At 42.4% G+C, this 13,831-nt stretch overlaps 1 protein-coding gene across 1 annotated transcript in view; it reads right to left on the bottom strand.

The window, feature by feature from the left end:
* Positions 1 to 6,135, bottom strand: part of PLEK (pleckstrin) — a 33,469-nt gene extending 27,334 nt beyond the window's left edge. The window contains exon 1 of the mRNA XM_003413545.4: positions 5,993 to 6,135. Within this exon, the coding sequence (XP_003413593.2) occupies positions 5,993 to 6,034 (42 nt within the window). The 5' untranslated portion in view covers positions 6,035 to 6,135. The remainder of the gene's footprint in view (positions 1 to 5,992) is intronic.
* Positions 6,136 to 13,831: the final 7,696 nt, after the last annotated feature.

Genomic DNA, 13,831 nt, shown 5'->3' with positions numbered 1-13,831 from the left:
AGCCGCTGAAAACCCTACGGAGCACAGGTCTATTCTGACACACACGGAGTCACCATGAGTTGGAATCAACTTGATAGCAATCGGTTTGTTTTTTTCATTCTTTGAAGTCAAGGTAACTGTTGTTGTTATTGTCGTGGTATGCCATCAAGTCGATCCCAACTCACAGTGACATATATGACAGAGTAGGACTGCCCCATAGTGTTTCCAAGGAGTGGCTGGTGGATATGAACTGCCAAACGTTTGGTTAGCAGCCTGAACTCTTAACCACTACATCACCAGGGCGCCATCAAGGTGACTAGTCTACTCATTAGTATAATTTTTAAATAAGTAAACTCTTCCAATTTGGACAATTTCTCAATAAAAGCATTTTTAGGTAAGCTACCAGAAACGGCATAGAGTGCTTAACAGCATGATTTCTGGAGTCTTAGGGATTTAAATTCAAGTCTCGGCTTTGCCTCTCCTAGACTGTGTGGCCTTAGGTAAGTTATTTAATTTTTCCAAACATAATTCTTCTTGCCTGTACAGTGGAGATAACAAAGCATCTACCTCCCATGGTTGCTGTAAAGATTAAACAAGGTAATATACTTAAAGCTCTCAGCACAGTGGCTACCTTGTAGTAAGTGCTCAAAAAATGGTGACAATGTAGATAGATAAGATTACACAGGTTTGTTAGCAATACTGTGGAGTCATTCTTGCCTGAGATTCTTCTGGATACCACCCATTACAGCAAGAGTGCTTTGGAAAAGAAAATCGCTACAATATGAGCCCGTGGGGGCCCAGGTGAAATGGTTAGGCATGGTTCTGTGTGACACAGGGTCATGCCTGGCTTCCAATCCAGCTCTGCCACTTACTAGCTGTGTGACCTTAGGCAAGGCTCTTTGCCTCTCTGCACCTCCATTTCCTCCTCTGTAGCATGTGGATAATAATTGTGTCACTTTTTAGGGTTGCTGTGAGTATTAAGGAAACCCTAGTGGCGTAGTGGTTAAGAGCTACGGCTGCTAACCAAAAGGTCGGCAGTTCGAATCACCAGCTGCTCTTTAGAAACTCTATGGGGCAGTTCTACTCTGTCCTACAGGGTCACTATGAGTCAGAATCGACTTGATGGCAATGGGTTTTGGGGCTTGATGAGTATTAAATGCATGAATGCATTAAATGCTTAGGACTATTCCTGCCACAGGGTAAGCACCACATGTGTTTAGTCATTACGATGCTGAGGAATCAACAGGATGCAAACAGTTGGGGGTTATTTCACGGCATCGAGTACAGAATGACAAGACTTTTTAACGAGAACCACACGGAGACAGATCCTGGACGCTCAGTGTGGTAGCTTTATGAGAGAATCCCTGGGCTGGGGCCGCAGGCTCTCCTGCTTTCTTTTTCTCCAGGCTTTTCCCCTCTACCACATGCCAGTCTTCTGCAACCCTTTTCTTTCCTGCCCAGGTTCCATGTCCTTCTGTTCCCCGCCAACTTGATCCCTGTGCTTTCTACCCACCTTACAGCCCACCCAAATCCCTGAGCACAGTTTGGGTCATCAGTCCTGCTCAGCAAATTGCATGCTGAGTTGGTTGTCATGAAAACAACAGTTTGTCCCCCAGAAACCTCTAGGAGTAAGGTTGGTTTGGGACAGGACTTGGTACAGTTCTACTCTGTCACATGAGGTCACTAGGAGTCGGAAGGGACTCAACAGCACCTAACAGCTACAGGCTATTTGTTGGATATAACCTGTTCCTCTTTTTTAAGTTATGGGTGTGAACATACGCAATTCAGTAGTGTTTTCAAGGACTCAGAAATATGTTTATTGGGGGAGAAAATAACCCTGTATCAGAGATATCAGAGGTAAAAGGAAGAGGGATTGCTAAACCTCCTTTCACCCATCACACAGTTTGCCCAGGCCCCACTCTGGCTCTGGTGAGTTCATCCGAACCCCCTGTTGCTGGCTTGCTTCAAACTGCCTTTCCGAGTGTGGCACCGGGATCAATGAGACCAGCACAGGTTTTACCGTCTGGCAAGCCTGGCTTTGAATCCCGGGTGGTGCTCTTATCAGATGTTCGACCGTGGGCAAGTCTTACCATCTCTGAGCCTCAGATTTCTCATCTGTAAGATGGGGATAAGGATATGTCTCACAGGGTGGTCGGGAGTGAAGGAGATTGTGTTCATGCAGCAGTTAGCTGCTATAGGGGAGGCTTGCAATACTCTTTTTTTTTTTGCTATATTTTGTTTATTTTGTTGTTGTTGATGACATACACAGCAAAACATGCACGAATCCAACAGTTTCCACACGTGACACAGATGACATTTTTTGAGTTGTGCAACTATCCTCACCTTCCTTTTCTGCGTTGTTCCTACCTCGTGCTCATAAACTCACCGCCCCCTAAGGTTCCTATCTTTCAAGTTGTCATTGCTCTTTAAGTCAAAAGTGACAAGACTGTGAGGCAAGGAAATCTGGGTGTCATTTAGAGACAGCTGCAAAATGATACAATCACGTGTTTCCCTCCTCCTATCTCTCATCTCTATTTAAAGACCTAAGTCAGGAGGCAAAGGAGGAGACCTGAACTGCCAAATGGGGAGAGCTATCCAGCACAAAAGAAAAGCAGAAATATTCTCTAGTCATTGCCCTTGACCTGCTAACCCCAAGATTTCCGACTTGATAAAAGCCCTGCAAGAGTGTTTTCTAATACTGCATTCTTTCCACCCAAAAATCTTAGCTCCAATGAAATTATTGCTCATAAAGTAAGACATAAGAAGAAAGATACTCTTCTTGCCGACCCAGGTATCTTAAGCAGCATAGTCTCTTGAATGGAGAGAGATTCCTATAGTCTTGCTTGTCATGCTTTAACATCCGCAACCCTAATTGAGACATCTAACAGCCTTATCAGAGAAAGATGATCAGGGCTCTTCACTGTTATCTTGCAACCAACCCCAGAACCAGTACGTAGCACCATTAGCACCTAGGATGGGATCCCCTATCTACTGAACTGTACACTAACTGATCACTAACATTACAGTAATCACTATCATTTATGTAACACTTACTATGTGCTGGAAACCCTGGTGGTGTAATGGTTAAGTGCTACAGCTGCCAACCAAGAGGGCAGCAGTTCAAATCCACCAGGTGCTCCTTGGAAACTCTATGGGGCAGTTCTACTCTGTCCTATAGGGTCACTATGAGTTGGAGTTGACTCAAGGGCAATGGCTTTGGTTTGGTTTGTTTACTATGTGCTAGGTTCCTGATGTAAAAAAAATGTTAATCCACAGATATGAGGTAATTTAAAGAAATTAACATCTAAAGAAGTTAAGGACTTTAGTACCTTATGTGGGAAATTCTGTCTTCAGTTTTAGCTCTATGGCAGCTGAAGGGACTATTTCTAAACCAAGTATTTCTTTAGAATGGCTAATCAGAGAATCTTAATACATTGCAACAAAGAACGCTCAAAGGTCCCAGAGATAGATGCAAAAATTATGGAAAATATAAATTGTAGACATGAAAAATATGGAACATGTAAATTGTGGAACTATTGATATGAAATTTTACTATTATTTTTTTCTAGGAACATTTTCTAGATTGGCTTTTACAGGCCACAATAGGATTAAGATTACACCCATTGATTAAAAACAATTTATAAATTTAAGCCCATTGGCTAGACAACTCTGACTCTGTTATACCCATTTTCTAGTGAAGCAGCCTCACTTATTAGAGATTTATTCTTCTGTACTTTTTGTAACTTTACCCATTGTCATCGAGTTGATTCCAACTCAGAGTGACCCTACAGGACAGAGTAGAACTGCCCCATAGGGTTTCCGAGGCTGTAATCTTTACGGAAGCAGACTGCCTCATCTTTCTCCCGCAGAGCAGCTGGTGAGTTCCAACAGCCAACATGTTGGTTAACAGCTGAGTGCTTAACCACTGTGCAACCAGGTTTCCTTTTCCTAATTTTAGGAGTTTAAAATATGAGTATAGAAGGCAGTTGTGCTTCAATGGTAAAATTCTAATCCTCCGTGCAGAAGACCTGGCTTCAGTTCCTGACCAGTGCACCTCAAGCTTAGCTACCACTTGTCTGTCGGTGCAGTCTTGCGTGTTGCTGTGATGCTGAACAGGTTTCAGCAGGCTTGCAGACTAAGAGAGACCAGGAAAAAATAGCTGGTGCTCTACTTCTGAAAACCAGCCAGTGAAATCCTTATGGGTCACAAAGGTCTGGTCTGGTTGTGCGTGAATCAGGGGCTGACGACACAATTGCAGCTAACAACAGCCACAACAATGGACACACAAACTGGATAAAAGCAAGGTTTCACTGCAAGGCATTTTTAATTATAAAAAGAAAAATCACCTTGCAGAAAAAATCTCCATCCACCTTCCTTTCTCAGGATACTAGCCCAAGCGATGAGGGAAGGAATAAGTCGACATTAATTACTAGTATTTGTTCTTACAGAATTGGTGCTGATCATAAGACATGCACATACACCTCTGTGGTGTGTTTTTTCCCAAAGGATGTTTCAAAATACGGCCAACTAGAGAGAATACCGGCTGAGGGCTCGTTTATTCTCCAGCATCTACTCATAACTCTCACATCAGATATATTATAAACCCTAGATTAAGGAGCCCTGGTGGTGCAGTCCTTATGCACTTGGCTGCTAACCAAAAGGTGGGCAGCTGGAACCGAACAGCCGCTCCGTGGGAGAAAAGATGTGGCAGCCTGCTCCCATAAAGATTAGAGCCTTCGAAATCCAATGAGGCAACTCTACTCTGTCCTATAGGGTCGCTATGAGTTGGAATTGATGGCAATAGATTTTTTAAATTTTGGTAACTTAGATTAAATTTTCTCTTCAAAAGACCCTGGGGTACCAGACAGAGCTCAGAACCAAGTAGACCCAACTCTGATTTTGAGCAATCACCGAGCCTTGGGGTCTCAGTGTACTATTGTATGAAATGAGGGGATTAAGCCAGACAATCTACGGTCCCTTCCAGCTTTAGATCAAGACGTAATCAGGCAACAATGCGTGCTGTTTAACCCTTGGTAAGTAGAACATTTCAGACTACAATGTGAAATGCAGCCACCTCGGGTGCTGGTTCGATTACAGTGCTGGGTGCCTGGATCGAACGTGCTGAATGCCGTTCTCTGACCCCCGAGAGTGCTGAGGTCAGCGTGAGCGTACTTGTTATAAAGGTGTGGCCCACAGGATGCCAAGCAAGCCCTGTGTGTGAACTCTCCACTGTGGGGAGTTTCACAATGACTTGGACATACACCCAGCATCCAAATAAAGATCAAAAGCACTAACAAATTCAGCTCTCTGGGGTGCCTCACCCGTGACACTAAGCATTCTTGAGTCAACTTGTGTCTCTATTTTCTAAGCTTTAAAAAGGGGCATCTTTCCACCTTAATGGCCTGTTGTACAAACTCACTAAGAGTTGCGAGTGAAGAGATTTCAGCCCAATGGAAAAAAAAAAAAAAAAAAAGATACAGTTTTTTATGCACCGATTTTAAGATTGCCCAAAAAATAAACTGTAATTATTGTATCATTATGTCAACTCATCTCTAAGCTTTCTTCTTTCCCCATTCCTCTCCTCCCCACCACCAACAAAAAAAAAAAGGAAGGGGGGAATTTAAATACAAAGGGAATAGGCTAAGTAAACTCAACAGAGAGCAGTCTTCAGACAGAACTCTGTGGCCCTGGAAAAGAATGGCAGTTCCCTTAGGCCACCACCTTCCAGGCCTTATAGCCTGGAATTCTCAGGCCCACAGAGGAAGCTCTGCACTGAGGTCCGAGTTGGATCCGTTCATCTCTAAGAAACAGAATGCAGTAAAACATGTATTGCACAACCACCACCCCCTCACCACCCCGAACGTTCTACATACTATGGTGCTCTCCTATTTCAACCCAGTAGGTTCAGCATTAAATATTCCCAAAACAAGTGGGTAGGGAGTGCAACACTGGACACTAACCCTCCCCTACCCAGACTTCTGTTGTATCCTTGCCAGTGGGCACTTTGACTTACCCTCTTCACAAGGTAGCCCTCCCTGATCCGCTTTGGTTCCATGTCGGATGGACGGGCAGACAGAGGAGAACACTCTCAGACACGTCCTCTCAGAGCTCCCCCACCTCAGAGAAGCAAGGTGACTGTGTGTTGCCTTTTCTAGAGCAAGGCCCCTTTCACAATTTCCCCTGTGCTAATGATCACATGATCACATCCTGTTCTTCTCACTGGGGTGGAGGATTAGAATAAGGAACTGCAGAGCAGCTAAACAGCCCGTTCTTTGCTAATGTTGGAAGTGTACTAAGTACAGCCAAAGATGAACTCAGGTTCAAGATTTGTCTGAGGTAAAATTTGATTACCAGAAAGAAAACCATCCTTTCAAAGAGGGGGAAAAGAAAGTGAGAGGAAGGTGAACAATGAGGCCTCATTGGTAGAAACTGTCCTACATAGGAATTTTTCTTTAGATTCTAGAAATGCTTAATAGAAATGCCAAGAAGTTCAGAACCTTCTGGTTAGCATAACAAAAGTAGCTACTATGAAGTGAATGCCTTGTCTATGCCACGCATAGACAGGCATAGATAGGCACAGACAGGCATAGATAGGCACAGACAGGCATAGATAGGCACAGACAGGCATAGATAGGCATAGGTGTTCTTCAGCCTATCTCATTAAATTTAGTCCTCACAAGAAACCTAGAAGGAAGAAGTATATTATCATCCCTATCTTAAGAAAGGAAACCCTTGCGGTGTAGTGGTTAAGTGCTACAGCTGCTAACCAAGTGGTTGGCAGCTCAAATCCACCAGGTGCTCCTTGGAAACTCTTAGGGGCAGCTCAACTCTGTCCTATGGGGTCGCTATGAGTCAGAATCTACTTGAAGGCAGTGGGTTTGGTTTTGGGTTTTTTTACCTTAAGAAAGCTACAGGTTCAGAGGGAAAAAAAACTACAGTTTCAGAGAAAAAAAAAAAAAAACACTTGTCTCAGGGTCACCCAGCAGGAACCAGAGGAACAGCGAGTGACCTCACCAGGGTGCTGCTGCCTCTCATTGGGTGCTAGAGCCCTATGTCTCAGAGAACGCTAATCCCACACAGTACCTATAAAAAGAAGTCCGTATTCAAACATGTTTAAGAAACTATACGTTACGGTCCTATCTTGGGGATTCCCCTTACACGTTAACAAATTAGAGATTCATCTTCCCAGAATTACGACAGCAGACAGTCCTGTTGTGATTTAATCCTGTGTTGCCCAAATGTATTTGAACACAGAATTCTTTTTAAAACAATTCCTATTATCATTCTGAAAAACCAGCATTCTACAGAACAAACTATGAGAAATGTTACTCTGGCTATGTGAAAACAGACAGGTTATTGAAGCATTCTTTTTTTTTTTTTTTTTTTTGCAATGTGTGTTTTTTTTTTTTTTTGTACTTTAGATGAAGGTTTACAGAGCAAACTAGTTTCTCATTAATAATTAATACACTTATTGTTTTGTGACATTAGTTGCCAACCCCACGACATGCCAACACTCTTCTCCCTGCCTTGGGTTCCCAGTTACCAGCTTTCTTGTCCTCTCCTGCCTTCTTATCCTTGCCCCTGAGCTGGTGTGCCCATTTAGTCTTGTTTTGTTTTATGTGCCTGTCCAGTGTTTGGCTGAAAGGTGAACTTCAGGAGTGACTTCAGTACTAAGTTAAAAGAGTATCCAGGGGCCATACTCTCCCAGTTTCTCCAATCTCTCAGACCAGTAAGTCTGGTTATTTTTTGTGAGTTAGAATTTTGTTCTACATTTTTCTCTAGCTCTGTCTGGGACCCTCTATTGTGACCCCTGTCAGAGCAGTTGGTGGTGGTAGCCGGGCGGCGCCTAGTTGTGCTGGACTCAGTCTGCTGAAGGCTGTGGAACTTGTGGACCATCAGTCATTCGGATTAATCTTTCCCTTGTGTCTTTGGTTTTCTCCATTCTCCCTTGCTCCTGACGGGGTGAGACCAGTAGAGTATCTTAGATGGCTGCTCACAAGCTTTAAGACCTCAGACGCTACTCACCAATATTTAATCATAATAATACCTATCTCATGAGAGATTCTGAAGATTAAATAAGATAATACATGTGCTTAGAAGCATGTCTGATATACAGTAACTGTCCATAAATGTTCGTTTTTCCTCATCTTCAAGGCAAGTCTCCATTGCCATAGGGCTGATCCTTTTCAATGCTGTTAAATTCAACAGAGATTACAAAAGTAATTGTAGGACCAGAGTTTTGACTTCTGTTTTCCTCATTATACCAGTCAGGGTTCTTTGGATGCAAGCAACAGAAACCAACTCTGGCTAATATAGGCAAAAAGAAGTTTACTGACAGAGTATGAGTGGCTCACAGACTTCAAGGGAAATCAAAGATTCAGGCCTCCAGAACCTAGACAGAAACCAGGGCAGATGTGGAGTCATAGATAGAAAGAATTAGTGGACAGTCTCTCTGAGACACCAAGATGGAAGAATTTCAGTGGTTCTCAAGTTTTACAGCAGTTTCCAGGGATGGAGGTCTCATTGACCTAGCTTGGCTCATTGTGTACATCTCAGGCATGTGAAGGGGGCACCTGAACTGACAACCCCATCAGGTCAGTGCTCAATACGGGAGGGGTATTCCCCCAAGTGAAAGCAAGGTGCTGTTAACAGGAGAAGATGGAAGGTCCTTCAGTAGGCAAAACAACAGATGTCCACTTAAGTTACCTGACTTGGCAGGAAGTTTACAGAGCTCTGTTTGGGGGGTTTTCTGAGAGCCTCCTGATTTACTCTCCTCCTTCCTTCCAGCTATCTATCTACTCAGCAGTCATTACCCTCTGTTTTTCACCTTTTATTTTGTCCTAATATAAAACCAAATCAAACCCACTGCCATCAAGTCAATTCCAATTCGCGGTAACCCCATGTTAAACTTTACCCTTGTAAAACTTCTATATAGGGTTTTCTTGGCCGTAATCTTTACAGAAGCAGATCGCCAGGCCTCTCTTCCACAGTGCTGCTGGGTGGGTTCAAACCACCACCCTTTAGGTTAGCAGTCAAGCACAAACCATTTGCACCAGCCAGGGACCTTCTGCTAATATACCAAAACAAAAAAACCCACTGCCATCAAGTCCATTCTGATCCATAGTGACCCCATAGGGTTTCCAAGGCTGCAAATCTCTATGGAAGCAGACTGCCACATCTTTCTCCTGTGGGGCCACTGGTGGTGTAGTGCTGCTGGCTTTCAGTTAGCAGTCGATCGCTTTAACCACTGTACCACCAGGGCTCCTGTGCTAATATAGATTATATAAAATTACAGATTGCTGGACATCAGTTTCTTATTGCACCAAAACTGGCTACAAATTATTGGAAAATACTGCAAAATCAGTGGAGGCAATCAACATGTGATGGTGCTTGAGCAAAATGAAAATAATTAAAGGGATAATTTTCCATGTCTACATTCAGACAAGTATTTTGCTATCTCTATGTTTGTATAAGTAACAGAAACAGTTCATAGAGTTACCAGTAGAAGTTGACCAAGACTGATTTCCTGGCTAAATTTATCTCCTTTAGGTAAATTGACCAAGTCACTTTTAATTTGGATTTTTTTTCTTTTCACCCTAGTATGACCAGAAGGCTTGAAGGATTCTTACTCAGAGATGTCATGTTTTTTGGATGCCTACAGGACGCCCTGGGACCATGATGGCTCAGGGGTTAAGAGCTCAGCTGCTAATCAAAAGGTCAGCAGCTGGAATCCACCAGCTGCTCCTTGGAAACCCTATGAGGCAGTTCTACTGTGCCCTATAGGGTCACTATGAGTTGGGATCGACTAGACCGGCAACAGGTTTTTGTTTTGTTTTGTTTTACAGGACGCCATGGGTCAGACCCAATTCTATGGCAACTAACAACTCAGTGTAAAAGCACTCTCTGCATTCTAAATAATTCATTTCATGAAATATGTATTGACTGCTTACTATGTGCCAGGTCCTAGACTAGGTGCAGAGGTAAAAATGTCTTGCTACCAAGGAGGTCCCCAAATTTGAGAATCAGCTGAGCATTACAACTGATGAACCTTTTGGGGGTTGCATCTCCTCTCTTTCCTCCCCTGTCATAGGTCATCACGCCTGGTTAGCAACACCTAGTGGTCAGTAGTGGGAAATGTGAATTAATGCCATCATTTAGAACTTCCTTATCTCCTCTTGGAAACCCTGGTGGCGTGGTGGTTAAGTGCTACAGCTGCTAACCAAGAAGTCGGCAGTTTGAATCCGCCAAGCACTCCTTGGAAACTCTATGGGGCAGTTCTACTCTGTCCTATAGGGTCGCTATGAGTCAGAATCGACTCGACGGCAGTGGATTTTGGGTTTTATCTTCTCTTACCAGACTTTGATCAAATGCTCTTCTGCTCTTCAGACTCTATTCCCAGATCAGATAATTAGAACCTCTTCCAACATTTTCTTTGTTGTTGTTGTTGTTTGATGCCATCAAGTTGGTTCCGATTCATAGCAGCCTTATGTATATGAGAAGGAAACATTGTCTGGTCCTGTGCCATCCTCATAATCATGGCTATGTTTGAGCCCATTGTTGCAGCCACTGTGTCAGTCCATCTCATTGAGGGTCTTTCTCTTTTTCGTTGACCTCTCTTTACCAAGAATGATGTCCTTCTCCAGGGATCAGTCCCTTCTGATAACATGTCCAAAGCAAGCGAAATGAAGTCTTGCCATCTTCACTTCTGAGGAGCATTCTGACTGTACTTTTTCCGAGACAGATTTGTTCATTCTCCCAGCAGTGCATGGTATATTCAACATACTTTGCTAAGGCCATAATTCAGAGGCATCAATTTTTTTTTCATATTCCCTATTCATTGTCCACCTTTCACATGCATATGAGGTGACTGAAAATACCATGGCTTGGGTCAGGCACACCTTAGTCCTTAAGGTGACATTATTGCTTTTTAACACTTTAAAGAGGTTTTTTTGCAGCAGATTTATACAATGCAACATGTCCTTTGATTTCTCAACTGCTTTTTCCATGGGCATTGATTGTGATCGAAATAAAATGAAAACCTTGACAACGTCAATATTTTCTCCATTTATCCTGTTGTTGGTCCAATTGTGAAGATTTTTGTTTTCTTTATGTTAAGGCGTAATCTATACTGAAGGTTGTAGTATTGATCTTCATCAGTAAGTACTTCAAGTCTCTCGCTTTTAGCAAGCAAGTTTGTGTCATCTGCGTAGTGCAGGTTGTTAACGAGTCTTCCTCTAATCCTGATGAAGCCTTCTTCTCCATGTAGTTCACCTTCTCAGATAATTTGCCCAGAGTACGGACTGAATTTTTTTTTTCTTCAGGTATGGTAAATGGATACAACTCGGACACACACCTTTCCTGATTTTAAACCATGTAGTATCCCCTTGTTCTGTTTGAATAACTGCCTCTTGTTCTATGTACAGGATTGGCATGAGCATGAGCACAATTAAGTGTTCTTAAATTCCCATTCTTCGCAATGTTATCCATAATTTGTTATGATCCACACAGTTGAATGTCTTCGCATAGTCAATAAAACACAGGTAAACATCTTTCTGGTATTCTGTGCTTTCAGCCAAATCCTTCTGACATCAGCAATGATATCCCTTCTTCCCAGTCTCTTCTGAATCCAGCTTGAATTTCTGACAGTCCCCTGTTGATGTACTGTTGTACCACTTTTAAATTCTCTTTAGCAAAATTTTACTTGCATGTGATATTAATGATATTGTTCGACAATTTCCACATTCTGTTGGGTCACCTTTCTTTAGAATGGACACAACATGTATCTCTTCCAGTCGAATGGCCAGGTAGCTGTCTTCCAAATTTCTCGGCATAGACGAATGAGCACTTCCAGCATTGCATCCATTTGTTGAAACGTCTCAATTGGTATTCCCTCAATCCCTGGAGCCTTGTTTTTCACCAATGCTTTCAGTCCAGCTTGGATTTCTCCCTTCAATACCATTGATTCTTGATCAAATGCTACCTCATGAAATGATTGAACTTCAACCAATTCTTTTTGGTACATTGACTCTATGTATTCCTTCTATCTTCTTTTGAGGGTTCTTGCATCATTCAATATTTGCCCATAGAATCCTTCAATATTGCAATTTGGGGCTTGAATTTTCCTTCAGTTCTTTCAGCTCGAGAAATGCCCAGCTTGTTCTTCCCTTTTGGTTTTCTAACTCCAGGTCTTTGCACATTTCATAATAATACTTTGTCTTCTCAAGCTGTCCTTTGAAATCTTCATTTCTGCCACTTGCTGTAGCTCCTCTAAGTTTAGAGAAAGTTTCACAGCCTCTTCAGACATCCATTTTGGTCTTTTCTTTCTTTCTTGTCTGTTTTAGTGACCTTTTGCTTTCTTCATGTATGACGCCCTTAATGTTATCCCACAACTCGTCAGGTTTTCTGTTGCTAGAATTCAATGCATCAAATCTATTCTTGAGATGGTCTCTAAATTTAGGTAGAATATACTCAAGGTTGTACTTTGGCTTTCGTGAACTTAATTTTCTTCAGCTTTAACTTGCACTTGTATATGAGCAGTTCATGATCTGTTCTGCAATTGGGCCCTGGCCTTGGTCCAACAGATGATATTGAGCTTCTCCATCATCTCTTTCCACAGATGTAGTCAATTTGATTCCTAAGTATTCCATCTGGTGAGATCCACATATATAATTACTGTTTGTGCTGTTGAAAAAAGGCATTTGCAATGAATAAGTCGTTGGCCTTGCAAAATTCTATCTTACAATCTCCTGAGTCATTTCTATCACCAAGGCCATATTTTCCAACTACTGGTCCTTTTTCTTTATTTCCAACTTTCACATTCTAATCACCAATAATTATCAATGCACCTTGATTTCATGTTTGATCAATTTCAGACTTAAGAAGTTGGTAAAAATCTTCAATTTCTTCATCATTGGCATTAGTGGTTAGTGTGTAAATTTGAATAATAGTCATATTAACTGATCTTCCTTGTAGGTATATGAAATGTTCTTTTTGATGATGAATGCAACGCCATTCCCCTTCAAGTTGTCATACCCAGCATAGTAGGCCATATGATTGTCCGATTCAAAATGGCCAATACCAGTCCATTTTGGCTCACAAATGCCTAGGATACTGATCTCTATACATTCCGTTTCATTTTTGAGGCCTTTCGAGTTTCCTAGATTCATACTTCATACATTCCATATTCTGGTTATTAGTGGATGTTTGCAACTGTTTCTTCTGAGCCTTCTGATTCACGCCACATCAGCAAATGTCGGTCCCAAAAGCTTTATTCCATCCATGTCATTAAGGTCAACACTACTTGGGGGAGGCAGCTCTTCCCAGTCATGTTCTGAGTGACTTCCAACCTGAGGGGCTCATCTTCCAGCGCTGTATCAGACAAAGTTCTGCTGCTGTTCATAAGGTTTTCACCTGGCCAATTTTTTAGGCGTAGATCACCCGGTCCTTCTTCCTAGCCTGTCTTAGTCTGGAAGCTCAGCTGAAACCTGTTGACCATGGGTGACCTGCTGATATTTGAAATACCTGTGGCATAGCTTTCAGCATCACAGCAACATACAAGCCACCATAGCACAGCAAACTGACAAGTGGTGGCAATAACTCTTAGCTCAAAAAAAAAGTCCAAATCAGTTTAATAACCACATAACTCTAGTCCAATGTAATGAAAACCATCCCAAATATTTTTTTCAACGTTCAGCTTTTCCTCTACCCCAATTTGAAACCTGAAGTGGGTGGGGAGTATTGTGATCAGCCTCCTCTCTCTGTTTTAGCTCCCTCTCCAGTCCTATTCGCTAGCTCTGGTTTTATGATCTCTCTAAGGTCTTTGAGGGAAGGTCCAAACCAAAAAGCCAGTTGC

The sequence above is a fragment of the Loxodonta africana genome, chromosome 15 (assembly GCF_030014295.1).
Source record: "Loxodonta africana isolate mLoxAfr1 chromosome 15, mLoxAfr1.hap2, whole genome shotgun sequence".
In the NCBI taxonomy this organism is placed as follows: domain Eukaryota; kingdom Metazoa; phylum Chordata; class Mammalia; order Proboscidea; family Elephantidae; genus Loxodonta; species Loxodonta africana.
Note: the sequence above shows the minus strand (reverse complement) of the source record. Positions and strands in the feature narration are given on the sequence as shown.